This window comes from Aspergillus udagawae (assembly GCF_001078395.1).
Source record: "Aspergillus udagawae IFM 46973 DNA, scaffold_5, whole genome shotgun sequence".
NCBI lineage: Eukaryota > Fungi > Ascomycota > Eurotiomycetes > Eurotiales > Aspergillaceae > Aspergillus > Aspergillus udagawae.
Window position 1 is genome coordinate 182,194 of NW_025091268.1, and position 18,158 is coordinate 200,351.

Here is an 18,158-nt window from a genome sequence, read left to right on the forward strand (position 1 = left end):
CATCTCTGAATCCGCTGAACCAGGTAAAGTGAAGGAATAACACGAGGGCCATGTGAACACTTGGGCAATAGTACTGTCTTGGATTTTACAGGGGTCACCCTGGCCAAATAACCAGAATGGTCATGTGAGGTCCTTTGTTTTTCCTCCACAGAACTAGTTTGGCATACGCAATCCGTACCCGGGACCGTCGGGGAAGAAGATTTAAGGGGCCGTGAAGCCATCACATGATATGATTGGTTTTTCCGGCCCCCCTTAGTTCCAGGAATAGGCTTGCTACCCCATGCTCCACCATCAACCAATGTTAACTTCGGGATTGGGCGTGGCCGCGTGGGGTTGAGCTGAAGGCAAGGCCTGGAATTAACGGAAGCGGAAAGGATTTTTGGACCATAACAGTTTGAAAGTCGTATTGTTAGGAGTTTTTGGTTATTCAAACTAGAAGAGTCGGTCAATAGTCTGGCACTAGCACTAGCTATACCGAATCCTGTGTGAAACTTGGGACACTTGTATGGGGGGCTACATAGTGTGTATGGCCATCGTCTGTCTCAGTCTGATTCACTATCAAATCCAGACTCACTAGACCCGGCGGGATGGTTCAAATTCTGACAGATTGTGATCCGAGGGAGACAGATAGTCGGTGTGCCATACGCCGCCATACGGAGGTACTATGCCATAGTACTATGCAGAGTTTGCAGACCCGTATGGCAAATCCCGAGTCAGTAATCCTGCTAGTGCTGCCGATACGGGCGGCGATGACCAATAGCCGCCCCCAGAGGAAGCTTATATAATTCATTCTGGAAGCGGCAGAAAACTCTTACTATGACGCCACTCCTTTGTTCCGCATGCAAGGTACTTAAATTGTTTTGCTTTTCCCAATTTCCTTATCAAGTACCTCTGGTACACCGCTCACCTTGTACGGGCAGGAATGGCGAAGATGAGTAAGTTATCCCCCGCCACTGGCCCCTATTTGAAGGCCAGCCCATGATGTAACAATGCCGTTTTCCTGGACATTCTTTTCCTGCGATCAGCAGTCAAAAGCAGCGGTGACCCTCCGATTCGGCCGCTGCAACCCCTTCATATCTCGCAAGCTCACCCTTTGTCATTCATTTTTCAACTCATTCCATCACAATGGCACCCCTCAAACTCAGTAGCAGGAATCTGTCGCAAATTGCGGCGGCCGGCGGTGCGCTGGTGAAGGTGCCAACCTACCAGCGCGGTCGCGCCGTCAAGGAGGGAATCGTCCACATTGGCGTCGGCGGCTTCCACCGGGCTCACCTGGCCGTCTATGTCGACCAGTTGATGCAGAAGCACGGTGTTACCGACTACGCCATTTGTGGCGTTGGCTTGCAGCCCTTCGACGCCGCCATGCGCGACGCGTTGGCATCCCAGGACCACCTCTACACCCTCATTGAGCGTTCGGCCAAGGGAAGCTTTGCCCACGTCATTGGCAGCATCAACTCCTACCTCTTCGCCCCTGATGATCGGGAGGCGGTTATTGCCAAGATGGCGCACCCTGACACGAAAATTGTCTCCCTCACCATCACCGAGAGCGGTTACTACTACAACGAGAACACACACGAGCTGCAGAGCGAGCACCCGGACATTCAGTTCGACCTCGACCCGGCCAACGACAAGGCACCGCGCACCACGTTCGGCTTCCTCTACGCGGGCCTGACCCGGCGCTACCAGCAGGGACTCAAGCCCTTCACCGTCATGTCGTGCGACAACATGCAGAAGAACGGATCCATCACACGTCATATGCTTGAGTCGTTTGCGCGCCTGCGCAACCCGGAGGTCGCGGAATGGATTGCCGAGGAAGGCGCCTTCCCGAACGCCATGGTCGATCGTATCACACCCCAGACATCAGACACCGACAAAACGGCACTCGCAGACAACTTTGGCATTGTGGACTCCTGGCCCGTGGTCACCGAGCCGTTCACTCAGTGGGTCATCGAGGACCAGTTCTCCGACGGCCGCCCCCCATTCGAGAAGGTTGGTGTCCAGGTTGTCAAGGATGTCCACGCCGTGGAGCAGTTCGAGAAGCACAAGCTGCGCCTGCTCAACGGCAGCCACTCTGCTCTGGGCTACCCCGGTCAGCTGGCTGGCTTCAAGTACGTCCACGAGGTCATGGAGAACCCGCTCTTCCGCAAGTTCGTCTGGCAGATGATGCAGGACGAGGTCAAGCCCCTCTTGCCCGAGATTCCGGGCGTCAACATTGACGAGTATTGCAACACGCTCATGGAGCGCTTTACCAACCCAACAATCATGGACCAGCTGCCCCGTATCTGCCTCAACGCTTCCGGCAAGATTCCCCAGTTCATCATGCCCTCGATTGCCGAGGCGATCTGGGTTACTGGCCCCTTCCGTCGCCTGTGCTTCGTCGCGGCCGCTTGGTTCCATTACGTTAACGGCGTCGACGACAGTGGCAAGCCGTTCGAGGTCGTCGACCCGATGCGCGAGGAGCTGCAGGCCAAGGCTCGCGCAGGAGGCTCCGACCCGCTCGAGCTGCTCAGCATCAAGAGCCTGTTCGGTGACGACTTGCGCAGCGACAAGCGGTTCCTCCAGGAGATCACCACCGCTATGAATGACATTGCCCGGGACGGCATCATGAAGACGCTTCCCAAGTACATTGACTGATTGCCAACGGCTAGAGCTGTTGGTTGGCACAAGTTTGTTTGCAAGCGATATTTGTTTACTTTGTATATGTCACGAGGGAGGATTTTGGATAAAAGCACCAGTTAGAGATAGAGATGATAGACTAGGTCCCCTAATTTTCACTTTATTGCGCACCCTATCATTCAGGCCCCGGCGCCGGTCTCAGAACCTTGGCAGATACGCTTTTTGATGGATTTGATTTGGGTTATGGGTACTTGTACAACGTTTCAGTATATAGGGGTTCTCAAAAAACATAGTATTTTATCACATAATCATCCCATGTACGTGTGTCTATCATTACAAAATGGTGAACTCCAGCTAGCGGTTGGTACCTAGGACACCACTAATAAACGAATCTTGGGGTGGAACCTTGTGGAGACTAGAGGTCAATTATGCATTAAAGGTGGTAAGCAGGCTTTATAAAGCTAAATCAGTGACGCTGCATTTCGCTGCGATAGTCACATAGTTCTAACGCCGCGTTGCGAGAATCAAAGTAGCTGGCCAACAGCCATGGAGATGTCTCCCCTCGCCCACGAGGTCCTTTAGCTCCTGCAACAGTCCCGTAAAGGCCGCTGGATTGGCCCCTGCATGAGGAAACGAACGGAAATGCTGCAGGAAACCCTCAAAGTCGGTCTGAAAGCGCCATTCGTCATCAGTTTCATACACGACGACATCACTAGGGCTTGAGAAGTCAGGATCTGTCACTTCCTGTTGTCGTTCGGGCGGTAGGAGGCCCGTAATGCCGCCCTGGGTCATGTTCAGCCGGATGCGCAGCGCCCCTGGCCGAAACCACCGCGGCTCCAGAGGAGCCAAATTGTATTCGTTCGAACTGCGACTCATGACGTTGATGGTGTCCTGCGGATGGTCCGCCATGTCCAAAAGGATTCGACCGCCCTGCTGGCTGATCCGCTCCCACACGTCCTGGACATCGGGGTCGTCGAAGCGCGCGGGACCAAAGCCTGCGCACGCAAAGGTGCCTCCCGGCCGCAGCTGAGTCGCAATCGCCTCCATGGCCGCTTGCTGATCGGCAAAGTGCATCACATTGGTCGCAAAGGCCAGATCCACACTTCCGGGCGGCAGGTCGGCTGCGTCTTCGACTGGCGCGGCGCGATAGCTGAAGCCGTCTCGTCCGAGGTGCTCCTCGGCCAGCTGCACGTTCTTCGGCACAATATCGGATACAATAACGTGCTCGAACTTGGACCGCAGCTCCTTTGCGTACGGGCCAATTCCCGCACCAAGGTCATGAACTGTCCCAAAGCGCCCGCCATTTTCCCAGTGGTAGCGATAGATGCGTTGGAAGAAGCTCTGCGGAACTTGTGGGCGACCCCGGAGATAGTTATCCCAAAATGCCTTGCTGCGGGCGAAAACTTGGCCGTTAGTCTCGATGGGGGCTGCCGTTGGAGGAGGAATGCTATGGGGTACAGCCATGCTGACGTTTTGATCTGCCAACTTAATCGTTTTCGAACAAGGTGATTAGATGGATCTCTAATATGCTGTGCACCCACTAATATACTACTAGCTGAAGGAATGCGCTGACAGTTGATCGGGGCTCGGGGATCTAAGGGTAATGCTCCGAGGAATGTAGAAATTACCTCCATTGACTCCTCCTTAACATTTGTCTCTTCTCCTTTTGGTCGGTACTCTTTCTTTCAACTTCTTTACTCTATCCGATTATTTTAATTATTCCGTCAGACATGATATAGTATGTTATAGTATAGTAATACAATAAAGTTATTGGCCAGGCTGATCATCCTCATAATGACTGTAACTTTAACCTTCTTGTCTAAAGCCTTCCCTCTCTGAGGACCTGTCTGAAACCCAGGACCGCCCCCGTCAATGGAAACAATGAGCGCACTGCATGCAGTTTCGCCCATCGCACGAGGAGTCGCTGAGCCTCTCCCAGATTGGGCGCAGCGGGAGCTGAGTGCATTTGAAACAAGGCGTTGTTGGTCGGGGCCATGACCAGCCACGTAAAAGGCACCATCGAGATCGTTGTCACTGCAGCAATCATATGAGGCAGTCCCGACCGGCCCGCAGCCCGCGCACGGGTCATAGCATGACCGTAGAGAAGACAGGTAGTGATAGCCAAGCTGGGCATCATCTTATGTCCAATGTCGTAGAGGCGTACGAAGTGTTGCGATAAATCCGAGGATTGAGTGGCAGTGCCAAGCACAACTGGAATGTCGATGAGAGAAAGTCCCATCATGATTCCTAGACCGGCGTGAGACTTGCTACGTAGATTGCAACGTAGAGGACCACATACCAGAGAGAAAGGCGCCTGTGATGACAGCAGCGGCCTGTGTAATAACCTGAGAAGAGACGTCCTGCGGCATAGTGCTAGGGAGAGGGATATTGAAGGTGCCTAGATAATAGAGAGAAGGTCCAGTGGCTATACTGAATCGACCCTAGTTATAGAGGTGAGCCCCGATTCGAAAGACAAGAATTGCCCCGATCACCAGGTGGGTTACATCAAATGGCTCCGTCGTAACCCATGCCCCGCTCCCCAGTTTTAAGGCTGATCCGCGCCTTCACAGTCGCCAACATGCAGCTTGCTACTCAGGCCTCGTTCCCTAGTTTCTTCAACTCATTTTCCCAAAACGATGGCAGAATCCACCGGAAAGCCGAGCAGATATCTCTGCCTCACCATCTGCGGCTACCGCAAGCCGGGCATGAGTGAGGAAGATTACCGCCGCTATATGACTGAGATCTCCGCCCCAATGACGAAAGATTTGATGGTGAAATATGGGGTCAAGCGATGGACTATGGTGACTTCCCATTGTACGACTGTATACCCTCGAGTTAGTAACGGAGCAGGTCCATAACACCACTGCCACGCGCGCGCTCATGGCCGAGTTGTATGACCCGCAAATGACCAACGTGACGGATTTTGACTGTTTTAGCCAGGTCGTCTTCGAGAGCCTGGACGACTACAAACGCATGAAGCAAGACCCTTGGTACAAAGAGCATTTGTTCCACGATCATGAGAATTTTGCGGATACCAAGAGGAGCATGTAGGTTACTTGTCTTCCATTCATCTATGCAGGAAATCACTCACCCTTGTTGCCCTCAGGATGACGATCGGGTGGATCGAGGAATTTGTTCGGCAGGGAGTGGCTGTGGATGGAATGGAGGATTGTTCTCTCAACTAATCGGCTCTGCTCGTTTTGGCTTCACAAAGCTGAGCATAATGGTGGCGTCTTCCCTGTACTAGCTTGGTTAGCTCTTTGTCAAAACAACCCGAGCTATTAGTCCGATAGTCCAGCTGGCACTGCTTTCTACCGATGTAGTCCATTGGTTCGGGGCTCAGTTGACCTTGATACAGGTCCCATTTATAAGTGATCTAATGATAAGTCCATTGTCTACTACTTCGTGCATAGACAGACTCGACGACCAAGTGTTCTGATCCTGCAGATCACATAATGCTTACTATCGCCAAGTTGCTCGTCTACGGCTGCTGTGCTCTCTCAGCCGTGGCAACCAGAGCACCTTTGCCAAAAGACTGCCGGAATACTCCGACTAGTCGAGGCTGCTGGAGAGATGGGTTTAACATTCTGACAGACTACACCAATCACACACTGGTCCCGCCTGGCAAGCTGGTCGAGGTCAGTTGCCTTACAATTATTTTGCCTGTCCAAATCGTATCAATAATATACCAACGAGACTATTAGTACAATCTCACCGTCAGTCAGCAAGTCATCTCTCTTGATGGATACGAAAAACTAGGAATGGTAGCAAATGGTTCGTATTTTCCATATATATTTCTGTAAGGACTATGGGAATAATTGGCCACTCTAGGACAGTGTCCTGGCCCTACGATCGAAGCAGATTGGGGGGACACTATCCGTAAGTCTTTCCCCTCTGCATCGACAGTCGGAGGCTGACAGATACAGGCGTTAGCGTGTACAATAATTTCACCGACAACCACAACGGTAGCGCTATTCACTGGCATGGACTGCGTCAATTCGAGACCAATCATCAGGACGGAGTCCCTGGAGTCACGCAGTGTCCGAGCAAGGTAAGGGTACCCAGCTAAGCACAAGGTAGGAGCAACTGACTTGTCCATCCATTATAGCCTGGAGACGTGCAAGTATACGAGTTTCGGGCAACGCAATATGGAACGTCCTGGTATCACTCGCATTTCAGTCTGCAGTGTGAGTGTCATCTGTTCAGTTCGAATATGAGCACTAATCAGTATCAGATAGCAATGGACTCTTTGGTACGTTGATCATCCTACGAAAATCTGGCTATGCTGAAGAGGTCACGCAGGCCCGATTGTCATTCACGGACCGTCGGGCATGGACTGGGATGAGGATTTGGGGCCCTGGCTCCTGCATGACTGGTACCACGACGATGTGTTTTCCCTGCTTTGGGTAGGAGAGACGAAGAATCGAGGGGCGATTCCCGAGTCTACCATCTTGAATGGCAAGGGAAAATTCGACTGCAATCGCAGCAACGATACGCGCTGCACCGGCACAGGAGGAGACTATTTTGAGGTCAGTTTCAGGAAGGGTGTCAAGTACAAATTGACTCTAGTCAATACGGGTACCCTGCTAGAGTATATGTTCTGGATAGATGGGCACAACCTGACCGTCATTGCGGCGGACTTCGTCCCCATTGAACCGTATGTCACCAGTGTGTTGAACGTGGCGATGGGCCAGCGGTATGAAATCATTGTCGAGGCAAACGCGGACTTCACTCACGGTTCCAACTTCTGGATTCACGCCCAATACTGCGGCGAGGTCGATCTACTCCCCCACAAGGCAGTCGGGATTGTGCGCTACGACGAACAGGACCGCCGTGACCCCTGGACACCCCCTCTCAGCGAGCAGCATCAAGACTTTGGCTGTGGCGACCCTAACCCAGACCATCTCGTTCCTATTGTCCAGCAGTCGGTTGGGAGGCGAGTGAACAGCATGGAGATGAACGACTACCTGAGACTGGGCCAGGAGGGCTATCCCGACCCGTTGAATTTCGACGGTGACCTCCACAAATGGGTCCTGGGTGATGTACCGATGTTTGTCGATTGGAAGAACCCCAGTCTCAAGAAATTGGCCGTGGACGGGCATTCTGACTTCCCACCGGAGACTGTTCCCATCGTGCTGGACTTCGAGACAGGTGCCTGGGTCCACTTTGTCATTACGAACAACTATACCTGGGAGAATGCCCACTTCCCGCGCAACTTGACTCCGATTATGCACCCGATGCACTTGCACGGGCACGACTTTGCCATCCTCGCTCAGGGCAGGGGCGAGTTCAACCCGGCCACAGTCCCGAAGCTGGATAATCCTGCCCGCCGCGACGTGGTGAACGTCGACACGGGCAGCTATGTTTGGATCGCCTTCCAGGTCAACAACCCGGGGGCTTGGCTGCTTCATTGCCATGTAGCCTTTCATGTCAGTAGTGGGCTCTCCTTGCAGTTCATCGAGCAGCCCAGGAAGATTAAGCCGCTCATGGAGGCGGCCGGTATGCTGGGAGAGTTTCAAGATCGATGCACCGCATGGTCAAAGTATTATGACAGCGTGAACATTCCTGATAACAACACTATCGATGATTCGGGCATCTAGGGGAGCCCAGAATGGTCTGTGCCTGACTGATCTACACAGATCAATCTAGCGCGGTAAGCTCATTATAACCTTTATCATAATCACTCCGTTAGGCTCAGATTAAAATAGTGCTTGCTATACCGGTTTCATCTTAAGTAGCTAGCTGTTGGCAGAGTCAGCTTTGAAACATTATAGGAGGTAGGTTTAAAGTTAGCATTTGATGAGAGTGCAGGCAGGTTCTAGCCGGCTCCCCCGATCTAACATACTCTACCCATTTGCCAGCCTTCTATAGCTGCTGTATAGGTCATGTCCTCATTGTAATGTATTCCAAAAGGACTCTAGATTGCCTGTTCATGCTCATCTTTTCTATAACCTGTGATGCTATTGTGGCTACAAGTGCCTCCATGTCATCCTACATAGTCCGCCTCGGGACAATTCAGAGCGACTTCGGGCGGATCGGGGTAACCCGCAAGTATTCCCCAGAAGACTCCATTTAAAGGTAATCTTTTGCCCTAGACCTTTCATGGCCCATTGTGTATTGCCCCTCTAAATGGCAACGGCTTCAGAGATCCGACTTCGTCCCCACTTGGGCGTCGCCCGCGTCACCGACACCAACCCGGATGGATCGCTGGAGGCGGCGAATCGACTTCTCCAGAAGAACCACAACGAACACCACATTTTCTGGCGGAGTGTTGCCGGCCATAACCACGTTGCGCACTCGGTTCTGAACATTCTGGCCCTCGGCGGCGGGCCCATAGACCTCCAGCGGGCCTTCGACGATGGGGCCGGCATCCAGGTACCCATGCCTCCCCTGGATCCGGACGCAGTGGCCCGCATGAGCGTTCCAGACAAGTTTCGGGCGCGGATGGGCTTCCTAGATCAGTATCCAAACTTCCTGGCCTTCTTCACCAAAGAGATAGGAACCAAGGGATACCCGGCTGTCATAGTCGAGTACTGCTTCAGTGGCACGTCCATCGCCGAGACCATGTTCGCGAATCTGTTCGAAGGTTTATACCATCCACTAATCCACCTGGCACTTGGGATCGAGTTCGACCAGCCCAGTATCGTTGCAGAAGGCCTCGCACAGGCCGCCTGCCATGACTCCATGGGGATTGAACCATTCTTGCTCGGCGCCGAGAAGAAAGAAAAGACCCAGCAGGCCACAATCGACCTAGATGCGCCGTTGATAAGCCTGTTTCATGCTGTGCGAGACAACAACGTCCTTCGCACCGCAGCCCATGGGAGCTACGATAATGGTTCGGCCCGGGTGCGCGATGGCATCTTGGGCAGTGCCCGAGAGGAGATCACCTCAATTGCAGCCAGGTTCCGAGTCGACGACGATCGATTGAATCACCGAGCGGCCGAGATGATCAACTGTGCGGCTTACCTAGCAGGGTCGGCACAGAAGCCGGGGAAGGCTCGGAAGATCGACTTTTTCCACCTGCACACCGTCACTGCTTCGCTGGGACTGATTGTGTTGCTCCGGCAGCCGTGGATCGGTGCAGAGCACAAAGCACGCCTGGTCGAGTGGAAAGCCCGCGTCGACTTGGCATGGTATGCGGCCAGCGGTGCTGTCGAGCTGCGTCTCCAGGACATCCTGGATTACGAGCCTTGTCGGGGGTTGAACTGGGAAGGACTCTACCAGGCAGTCACGCGTGTGCATGACGATGGGCACTTGGCCAAGTTTATCCGGGCTTTGAAGGCCGGAGAGCAGATCTCAGAGCCTTTTGAGCGAGGGAAATGGGCCAACGCATTCCCGATCAAGGGGCCTATGTGGCTGCGGATCGCACAGATGGCATATGAGTCGAGTGCCGGTCGTCCAATCGAAGAAAAATGGATCTGGGGAGTGGGATTTGAGCAGAATTGGGCTGCAGTGCCGTCGTTAGCCTAGATCCTGAGACTCTGCTTTGTGTTCTTGTTCACAGAGACGATGATTTTATAATATATACAATAATCGGTATCAGTAAGACGGTAACTTTTGATAAGCATATTCATTCCATGCCATGTATGCAGCATGTCAGGCTTGATGGCAAACCAGAGCGTAGCCTCACATTCATTAGGTCAAAACATTCCTACATACATTCCCAACATAAATTGTTGTACCACATGGCTAGACAATTCCCTAAGCGGCATTCAAGGCTTACGACCCGTTGCAATGATCGCCACGCCTTTCATCGGAGCCAGTCCATCCTTTCCATATGCCTTTTCCAGATACCCCATGAGGTGTTCTGGCACCTCAGCTTCATACCGGCCTCGCTGCTCCTGCGTCCAGAACTTGCTGAGGACGTAGGGCAAGAGAATCTTGCAAGCCTCAGCAAACTCTTGTACAGGGAGTAGGCATTGTTTTGCTACAGTGGTGACGTTGACATCCGTGAACCCTGCATCCTCAAACTCGGCACGTACGTTGGACTCGGAGTCCCAACCTTTATTAAGCATCTTGTTGATTTCTTCCATTGTTGGATATGGAAGATTTCCTGGCATAGTTGCAATGACAGGCTTCATGATAGTGCACCAGTTGGCTATGAAAGAATAAATTAGCATCTGTGCAAGTATTTGCAAGGGGGAACGTACCGTTCTGCCATGTCGAGGTCGCTAATGTACCACCTGGTTGAAGGACTCGGAAGCATTCTATTGCAAACGAGTGGTTAGTAGCACTCAGCCGAATTGTACTTGAAGAAAGAATAATTACCTTGCAGTGCGGCTTTGTAGTCAGGGAACATATTGAAAGCTAATCAGGAAGAATTTGAGTTCGAATATTCAGTACTCGACTCTTCTTGCCTCTGTACTTACCGAATGCCGTGTACACATGAGTGTAGTGGTCACTTGGCAGACCAGTATCCTGCGCGTTCACAATCTTTGCTTCAGCATTATCCCATCCTTCGGCCTGCATCCGCTGCTTGGTATATTCGACCATGCCTTCGGACAGGTCACCACAGGTCAACTTCAAGCTCCTTTTATTCCTCTTATCAAGAGTACGCTGAAGGGTACTCGAAATGGAACCCGTCCCACAGGCATTGTCGAAGATAATCAAAGGCCTCTGATGGGATTTGGCGATGCCAGACCTGTCCACCAGTGTCTCCGCATAGAGCTCACTGATTTTTGCGCCATACGTGTACTGATCGGCGAAGCTTTTTTCGCGGAATACTTTCTCAAGCATGGCGAGACTGGCTGCTTTTCCTGGAGTTGGCGGGATGTTTTCTAGGAGATTGTCGACATAGGTGTATGGGCAATTCTCCACACATAAAGGACTTTATTGATATGTCCTTCATCTCCTCCTAGACCAGGGGTTACCCCGAACTGTCACCCCTGTGAAAGGTTGCAGTCCGCTGAGCCCTCATCGGGCTAATTGCTCGGGCGATATCCCTTGGGCTGAATGTGGTACACGCCGATGCCCGAGACCGATGACCGCCAGATCCGGCTGCTCCGGCGTTGGCAAGAGGAAGACAGCCTGGTCTTAAATTTCTAGTGTCTACTAGGTTGCTTATAGGAAAATATTGCAGAGATCTGTAACCTTTATTGGCGGGTGCGTAGTCTTGGCTGGATGTCCAAGGTATAAGCCCCAAGTTGTATCTATTGCTACGCAGTCAAGCATAACATCATAGTCTCCAAACACCAGATGATTACCCAAGAGGTGGTTGGCCTAAATTATATGATTTGAAAAGTAACTCATATGAAAGACTACAGTTTAAGCTAGCGAATGGCTGTCAGCCTGTGACAGGAATATATGTCTAACCAAAGATACTGGCTTATACCAATCTCCATCTCCAATCCCAATCCTCAGACATGGCCTACGCGGTACTTGGTGCGACAGGAAACTGCGGCACTGCCTTGATCGAGAACTTGCTCAGCTCCGGCACCAGCAAGGTCCACGCCTACTGCCGCAACAAGCGCAAGCTCCAGCGCCTGCTGCCCCAGGTCGCAGACAACAAGCAAGTCGACATTTTCGAAGGCAGCATCGACGACCTCCCGCTCATTACAGCGTGCGTTCGCACCTGCCATGCAGTCTTTCTGGTCATCTCGACCAACGACAACGTGCCCCAGTGTCATATGGCGCTGGATGCCGCCACTGCAGTCATCCAGGCTCTACGCATCCTGCAAGGCGAAGGGGCTATCATGCCCAAGCTGGTCCTTCTTTCTTCCGCGACCCTTGATGACCAGCTCTCCCGGAATACCGCTCCCTGGGTCCGCTGGATCCTTCTCAAGTCTGCTTCACAAGTCTATCAGGATTTGGCCAAAGCAGAGACGTTTCTGCGAAGCCAGCAGCACTGGGTCTCGACAATCTTTATCAAGCCCGGCGGGCTCTCAGTGGACGTCCCGCACGGGCATAGGCTGAGTTTCACTGAGGAGAAGAGCCCGCTGTCGTACCTGGACCTGGCAGCGGCCATGATCGAGGCGGCGGATGACCCGGATGGACGTTATGACATGCGAAACGTGGGTGTCACATACGCAGATGGGCCAGCCAGGTTCCCCAGGGGCGCTCCGATGTGCATCTTCATGGGACTGGTGAGGCATTTCTTGCCTTTTCTTCATCCCTACCTACCAGCCACGGGACCGAACCAGCCATTCTGTGCTGCCGGTCGGTCCGCCAGTTAGTCGAGAGCAATCGTTTGTCAGTTTAGTTTAGTCAGAGTAGACAGAAGTCGGTATGTATTTTAGTATGTCAACCCATCCAGGTCATCGTAAACAACTCAATGTATTGCTGTCAGCCGGTAAACTAAGTCGACTGTGTGCAATCACAGAAACAGCATTGTGCAACCCTTGCTTACTCCCCCTTGCTTGGTCAGCGTCTTGTCACCAATGCCCGTAAGATGGCAATTATTAATGGTTGGTTAATCAGCAGGAGGGTTGCATCCGGATTGTTGAACTATATATACTGATGTCACCCCGCCCCGCGTTGTTGGACCTTATCACGCATGACACATTTTCTACTGTTGTCCCCACAAGACCAAGACAGACAATGCCTGACATCAAACCCATCAAAGTCTACGGAAAGGGCGGCCCCAATCCCCCGCGCGTAGCCATCATTCTCGCTGAGCTCGATCTCCCGCACGAGATCATCCCGGTGCCTCTGTCCAAGGTCAAAGAACCCGAGTACGTCGCCATCAATCCCAACGGGCGCATCCCCGCCATCTACGATCCCAACACCGACCTTACGCTGTGGGAATCCGGGGCGATCGTCGAGTATCTGGTGAGCCACTACGATCCCAACCACCAGATTAGCTTCCCTGCCGGCTCCAACCTGGCGGCCCTGGCGACGCAGTGGCTCTTCTTCCAGGCGAGTGGGCAGGGCCCGTACTACGGCCAGGCGTCCTGGTTCAAGAAGTTCCACCCGGAGAAGATCCCCAGCGCGGTGGAGCGCTACGTCAAGGAGATCAACCGCGTGACGGGCGTGGTGGAGGGCCATCTAGCGCGCCAGCCGGTGGCAGCAGGCGGGGACGGTCCTTGGCTCGTCGGCGGGAAGTGCTCCTTTGCGGATCTGGCGTGGATTTCCTGGCAGGTCATTGTCACGGCGATCATTCAGCCGGAAGATGGATACACCGTGGAGGACTATCCGCATGTGAAAGGCTGGTTGGATCGCATGATGGCGCGGCCGGGAGTCAAGAAGGGCATGGCGGACATCTACCCTAAGACCTGATATCTAATGTTACGTCCTGAGCTTTAGTATCTAGCAAACAAAATCAAACATGTGTCTATCAAGGACAGGAAGTATAGATAATGTTCTATTCAGCTTCACGTAGGAGACTGATAATCTCAGACGATAGTGTACTCAACCGCTTGTGCAGCTCCGGCTCCCACTGAGCCCCCAGACCGACCGACAAGGGGAATCCCAGACCAGCCTGTTGTGTTCCATACGTTTTCAGTCTCGGTCCCAGCTGGTTCATGACCCGCTGGATACCGTGCAGCTCGCCGAGCACCCGCTGACCCGCGACCGGGCTGTCCTCGCTCAGCTGGTCTTTCCCTGGTAGCGCGGCGGCAGCGTATCGGTCCAAGATTTTGCACACGATTAAGGCCAGGAGGACGAGGAGGTAGCCGTCTCTTTGTGAGCATGGACATTGCAAGACTCCGCTGATAGCATCAGTGGCGTGGCTGTTTACTTTCACTACGGCGTCGATCGAGGGCGGACAGGATTCGATACCCTGCTCTCTCGGAATGACCTCCTCGGAGACGAATTGCTTGAGTAGATCAATGGTGCGCAGTAAACACTGGCAGGATAAGCGACGACAATCCGCCCGTCTATCCGTTCTGGACATAGGAGAGGCCCCCCTGCCGATTGTAGTTGTCGGAGGCAGTGATTGGTCTGAAGGAGAGGGACCCACTGGCTTGCCAAACAGATAGATCGTGTCATCTAGAGCAGCGGGAGATCGCCCGCCGTGGCGACAGAGATTCGTCGGATGGTTGGTCGTCCCGTCATGGACGCTCTGGGCAGCAGCAGCACAGTCTCCAGAGAACGGGTCCTGATCGGCGGACAGCGGAAAGGAGAAAAAGTCGTCAAAGTCGGGGCACCAGGTGGTCAGTGCAGAGGATAAGCTCGAGTTAACCGTGGACAAGGGACCTGAATGCAGTTCGGGCGTGCTGTCGAACGGCTCCGAAAAGGCGAAGAGCGGGTCGTAGGCGTCCGGATCCGGAAAATGTCCATGAGAGATCGCGGTCGAGGACGCAGGCGAGGGTAGGCTGCGGGACAAGTGCGCGGGCTTTGGCTCTCCCGCAGATCGACTGTCCGGTTTGCGGCCGGGACGTTTAGTCACAAAATACTCACAGGCAGTCCCGCGTCGGCGGCATCGGGAACAGGTCGGTTTCTCCTTGGAGCATCTGACCTTGGATAATCCGCAGGCATGGCAGCTGTCACACAGTTTGTGGAGAGCACTTGCCCGACGGGAAGACGCTGGTGACCGCATCCAGTTCAGTTCGAGAGTGAGCTGGCTGACCGCATCAGCTGGACGAGCTGGTCGTTGCAAGTACGCTCATCTGGCCGGATCGCATGTTCGACCGTGATTCCTGCGATCGCGCTTGTCGGATATACTCTCGAGGACTAACGGTTGGAGAGCTTCGGGTGACGCAATCTATCGAGCATAGAGCAATTTTACCTAGGATTGACGCGAGTCAGTGCTATAAAGTGTTGCGTCCGTTCATGTACGAGTCATGAAACTCAATGGTGTAGTGGTGACTCATCACAATGGCTCTATTTCTTATCAGCTATGGGAACGTCGTCTGTCGTACAGGACACCCCGGGCCTAACGTGTCTAGAACATCGGCTTCTAATCCAGACCCAAAGCCAAGGATATTGGACTCGACTCAACGTAGTTGCTGGAAGGAATGACAAATACCAAGGGGTCCCACCACCCATTCTCAGGACTCCCAATGGCTGCCAATGGCTAGGCCAACATTCCTAGCGAGCAGCTTGTGTACCCGTTCATCTCCCACAAATTGTTCTCGTCCAGAGAGATACGTATCTTTTAGCCGGGGCAGAGACAAGGCCAGACTTTAAGAAAGCATAATTACTTGAATCAATCTTCCATGTACCGCACCTATTGGTCATGGTAATGGGAAAACCCCCAGAGTCTCTCTCTCTACCTGGTTGTCGCTTGCAGGTTGACTCTTTCCATTGGACTTGATTGGTCCACGAGGCACAGAGAATAAAAAGATAACCTTAAATCCGACTATCAACCGGTAGAACTAACTTTGAGCTTATGAGTAGAGTTGCATTCGGGGCGGATGGCGTGGATCTAACCGCAGCCACCACAGCTATGACTAGTTTAGGAAGGAGTCTCATAGATTTCGACTGTTAAGATTAAGTTCTAGGCTAGATCAACCTACTCAAACTTGACCTCACTATCTTAGGTTTGAAGAAGTGGTCGCTAAATGGCGCCGAAAGTTGGTTGGTTATAAAAGTTACCCATACTTCTTCCACCTCAACTGAATGTTAATAGCTCAGCAGGCATGTGGTATTTGCTAAGCTAGACTCTAAGGTGGTTCTCATGCAAGGGTCTCGCAAGGAGCCTATGAATGAGAATACCCATTAGACAGACGCCGACATCTCTCTCATTGTCGGCCTCGACAGCTGCCTTCGATCAGACGACGTAAGGGAGGCATCAGCATATCGGCCAATCCTGTAGGCTGAAGGTCTTGGACAGGTCCCACAATGCTTCCGGGAAAGGACAAGTAACACATGCGGTATGTCTGTGAGACGTCAGAAACGGACACGGACCGCTACGGGGGGGGAGGTGATTCCCTACACAAGACAGTAGTAACAAGTCTACAATATTCGAATCAAGATCCTCCTAAAGCGTTCTACTTCTCTCTGCTAGATAACTACAGATCTCTACGCCAACTGGTGCTAAACAGAAATATCACCATGACCGGCTGCTTGATACTTCACCCCCAAAGCTACAGTGGTTGTGTGAGGCAGGTGGAGCCGATTCACTACAATCAGTCGCCCTGCACTGTCTCCCACGCCGTGGATGAACTCGACCAGTTCGTCTTCCTCCATCAGCCGATCGTTAGCCAATTGCAGCAGTGAGAGATCATGTAGCCGCACGCTGGCCTCCACATTTGCATCCACAGCTCCCGGTTTGGGCAGCAGGAGCCCCACAGTGAGAATCAGTGTCGCACGACTGTTCGCCGCTAGAACACTCAAATGCGCTCGCACCTCTGCCAGGACCGATGTGGAGAGGATAGACTGGGGTAAAGGGCTCAAGTTTAGGATGTAAATGGCGGCGTCACGGACGCGTTGCGGACTGCCAAGCTCTCGTATCTGCACACTGCGGGCGTCCTGTCGCGGCGCAACATTATGCCCCCAGTTGGGGATTCTCACTTCCTGGACAATGAAGTGAAGCGCCGGGTGAAGCTGGGCAAGCATCGTTGCGGCGCTCGGGGATTGTGGTCCAACCACCTAGGGTTCAGTCAGCTTGATCCGCCCCACTGCGTACATATTCAGGGCAAACCAACCTCGACGACGCAAACATTGTCCAGATTAAACCAGTCCACCCGGGCGAGCACCTGTCGGGCGAGGTCGCTGGCATCACCCCCCGTGTGTTGCAGGTACGCCGACCAGCGACGTTGCAACTTCGGCCGCTGCTCACATGAAAAGAAAAAGGGTTGTCGCTGATCGAAGGTGAGGTTGTACGCAGTGTCGGTGTCGCTGGCCACCGTATCACCGAATCGACTGGTCGCCGCCGCCATCTTCAGCGCCGCGGGTGCGGCCGAATCGGCCAGAAACATGATCGCGACGCGCAGGGACGGTCGACTGACGAACAGGCTGGACAGCGGGCTGTGACCAACTTGGCCCGGCTGAGTCTCCTGGAGGAATCCTACCGTGGCTGTGAAGCGTATGATCCGGCCTAGCTGCGTCTCCGGAACGCCGGAAAGGCGGGCAAGGTCAGAGATGGTGACGCTACCAGTGAGAGGGAGGCAAGCCAGCACCTGAAACTCCCCTAGCCATTGAAGACACGCGAGAAGTTGGGTTTGCACGGCTAGTCGCTGCACCAGGTCTGCGGGCTCTGCGAGAAGCGTCTGCAAGTGATCAAGGTTGCTCACCAGCAACTGTCGTATCTCACGGATGGCCCGAGGGGCCTCAGACGGGACGACCACTTGTGGACTCCATCCATCCACGCCGGCGTTGCGACAGTAATCGGCTAACCTTTTGGCGGCAGCGGCGACTTCGTTGGCCAAGGATTCCAGCCGAGTAATACTATCCATCTGGTCGTTCTTGGTCAACTTGACACTCTTTACGTTCTGAGCGTATTTCGCACAACGTAGCTTCTTATAGCATTGGCCATAACGGCTCGGTTGAACCTTACCGATTTTCACTCGACTCCTACGTGTCTATTCCATATGCTGAGAATACAAACCATGGATCGCTCTCTTGGTAACCGCTGGCATCGTAACCATATCCGGAGAAAGGGAATGAATCCCGTAACCCTACCATTCAATGAATGCCCGCTGTGTGTGAATAAAAATAAAGAT

At 53.2% G+C, this 18,158-nt stretch overlaps 11 protein-coding genes across 11 annotated transcripts; 6 read left to right on the plus strand and 5 right to left on the minus strand.

Annotated features, from left to right (window-relative positions):
• Positions 1 to 1,125: 1,125 nt before the first annotated feature.
• On the plus strand, positions 1,126 to 2,634 carry Aud_006873 (mannitol dehydrogenase family protein; the record flags this gene model as incomplete). Its single annotated transcript, XM_043291770.1, has 1 exon — positions 1,126 to 2,634. One exon carries the CDS (start codon positions 1,126 to 1,128, stop codon positions 2,632 to 2,634), a length of 1,509 nt encoding a protein of 502 aa, XP_043147705.1.
• Positions 2,635 to 3,120: 486 nt separating this feature from the next.
• Positions 3,121 to 4,080, minus strand: tpcM (methyltransferase tpcM; the record flags this gene model as incomplete). Its single annotated transcript, XM_043291771.1, has 1 exon — positions 3,121 to 4,080. The coding sequence occupies one exon, from the start codon at positions 4,078 to 4,080 to the stop codon at positions 3,121 to 3,123; it is 960 nt and encodes a 319-aa protein (XP_043147706.1).
• A 355-nt stretch (positions 4,081 to 4,435) lies between these two features.
• tpcL (anthrone oxygenase tpcL) lies at positions 4,436 to 4,985 on the minus strand (the record flags this gene model as incomplete). Its single annotated transcript, XM_043291772.1, has 2 exons — positions 4,436 to 4,863; positions 4,916 to 4,985. 2 exons carry the CDS (start codon positions 4,983 to 4,985, stop codon positions 4,436 to 4,438), a joined length of 498 nt encoding a protein of 165 aa, XP_043147707.1.
• Positions 4,986 to 5,252: 267 nt separating this feature from the next.
• On the plus strand, positions 5,253 to 5,801 carry tpcK (decarboxylase tpcK; the record flags this gene model as incomplete). The annotated part of the gene is made up of 3 exons (XM_043291773.1): positions 5,253 to 5,417; positions 5,467 to 5,663; positions 5,723 to 5,801. 3 exons carry the CDS (start codon positions 5,253 to 5,255, stop codon positions 5,799 to 5,801), a joined length of 441 nt encoding a protein of 146 aa, XP_043147708.1.
• A 270-nt stretch (positions 5,802 to 6,071) lies between these two features.
• tpcJ (oxidoreductase tpcJ) lies at positions 6,072 to 8,216 on the plus strand (the record flags this gene model as incomplete). The annotated part of the gene is made up of 7 exons (XM_043291774.1): positions 6,072 to 6,254; positions 6,321 to 6,390; positions 6,448 to 6,495; positions 6,543 to 6,667; positions 6,725 to 6,803; positions 6,851 to 6,868; positions 6,919 to 8,216. The coding sequence occupies 7 exons, from the start codon at positions 6,072 to 6,074 to the stop codon at positions 8,214 to 8,216; spliced, it is 1,821 nt and encodes a 606-aa protein (XP_043147709.1).
• Positions 8,217 to 8,745: 529 nt separating this feature from the next.
• tpcI (questin oxygenase tpcI) lies at positions 8,746 to 10,086 on the plus strand (the record flags this gene model as incomplete). Its single annotated transcript, XM_043291775.1, has 1 exon — positions 8,746 to 10,086. The coding sequence occupies one exon, from the start codon at positions 8,746 to 8,748 to the stop codon at positions 10,084 to 10,086; it is 1,341 nt and encodes a 446-aa protein (XP_043147710.1).
• Positions 10,087 to 10,328: 242 nt separating this feature from the next.
• Positions 10,329 to 11,352, minus strand: tpcH (methyltransferase tpcH; the record flags this gene model as incomplete). The annotated part of the gene is made up of 4 exons (XM_043291776.1): positions 10,329 to 10,714; positions 10,767 to 10,823; positions 10,885 to 10,923; positions 10,986 to 11,352. 4 exons carry the CDS (start codon positions 11,350 to 11,352, stop codon positions 10,329 to 10,331), a joined length of 849 nt encoding a protein of 282 aa, XP_043147711.1.
• Positions 11,353 to 11,978: 626 nt separating this feature from the next.
• Positions 11,979 to 12,788, plus strand: tpcG (oxidoreductase tpcG; the record flags this gene model as incomplete). The annotated part of the gene is made up of 1 exon (XM_043291777.1): positions 11,979 to 12,788. The coding sequence occupies one exon, from the start codon at positions 11,979 to 11,981 to the stop codon at positions 12,786 to 12,788; it is 810 nt and encodes a 269-aa protein (XP_043147712.1).
• Positions 12,789 to 13,152: 364 nt separating this feature from the next.
• Positions 13,153 to 13,830, plus strand: tpcF (glutathione S-transferase tpcF; the record flags this gene model as incomplete). Its single annotated transcript, XM_043291778.1, has 1 exon — positions 13,153 to 13,830. One exon carries the CDS (start codon positions 13,153 to 13,155, stop codon positions 13,828 to 13,830), a length of 678 nt encoding a protein of 225 aa, XP_043147713.1.
• Positions 13,831 to 13,915: 85 nt separating this feature from the next.
• Positions 13,916 to 15,161, minus strand: tpcE (Zn(II)2Cys6 domain-containing transcription factor tpcE; the record flags this gene model as incomplete). The annotated part of the gene is made up of 2 exons (XM_043291779.1): positions 13,916 to 15,112; positions 15,156 to 15,161. 2 exons carry the CDS (start codon positions 15,159 to 15,161, stop codon positions 13,916 to 13,918), a joined length of 1,203 nt encoding a protein of 400 aa, XP_043147714.1.
• A 1,369-nt stretch (positions 15,162 to 16,530) lies between these two features.
• Positions 16,531 to 17,891, minus strand: tpcD (trypacidin cluster transcriptional coactivator tpcD; the record flags this gene model as incomplete). Its single annotated transcript, XM_043291780.1, has 2 exons — positions 16,531 to 17,085; positions 17,142 to 17,891. 2 exons carry the CDS (start codon positions 17,889 to 17,891, stop codon positions 16,531 to 16,533), a joined length of 1,305 nt encoding a protein of 434 aa, XP_043147715.1.
• Between the last annotated feature and the right edge of the window lie 267 nt (positions 17,892 to 18,158).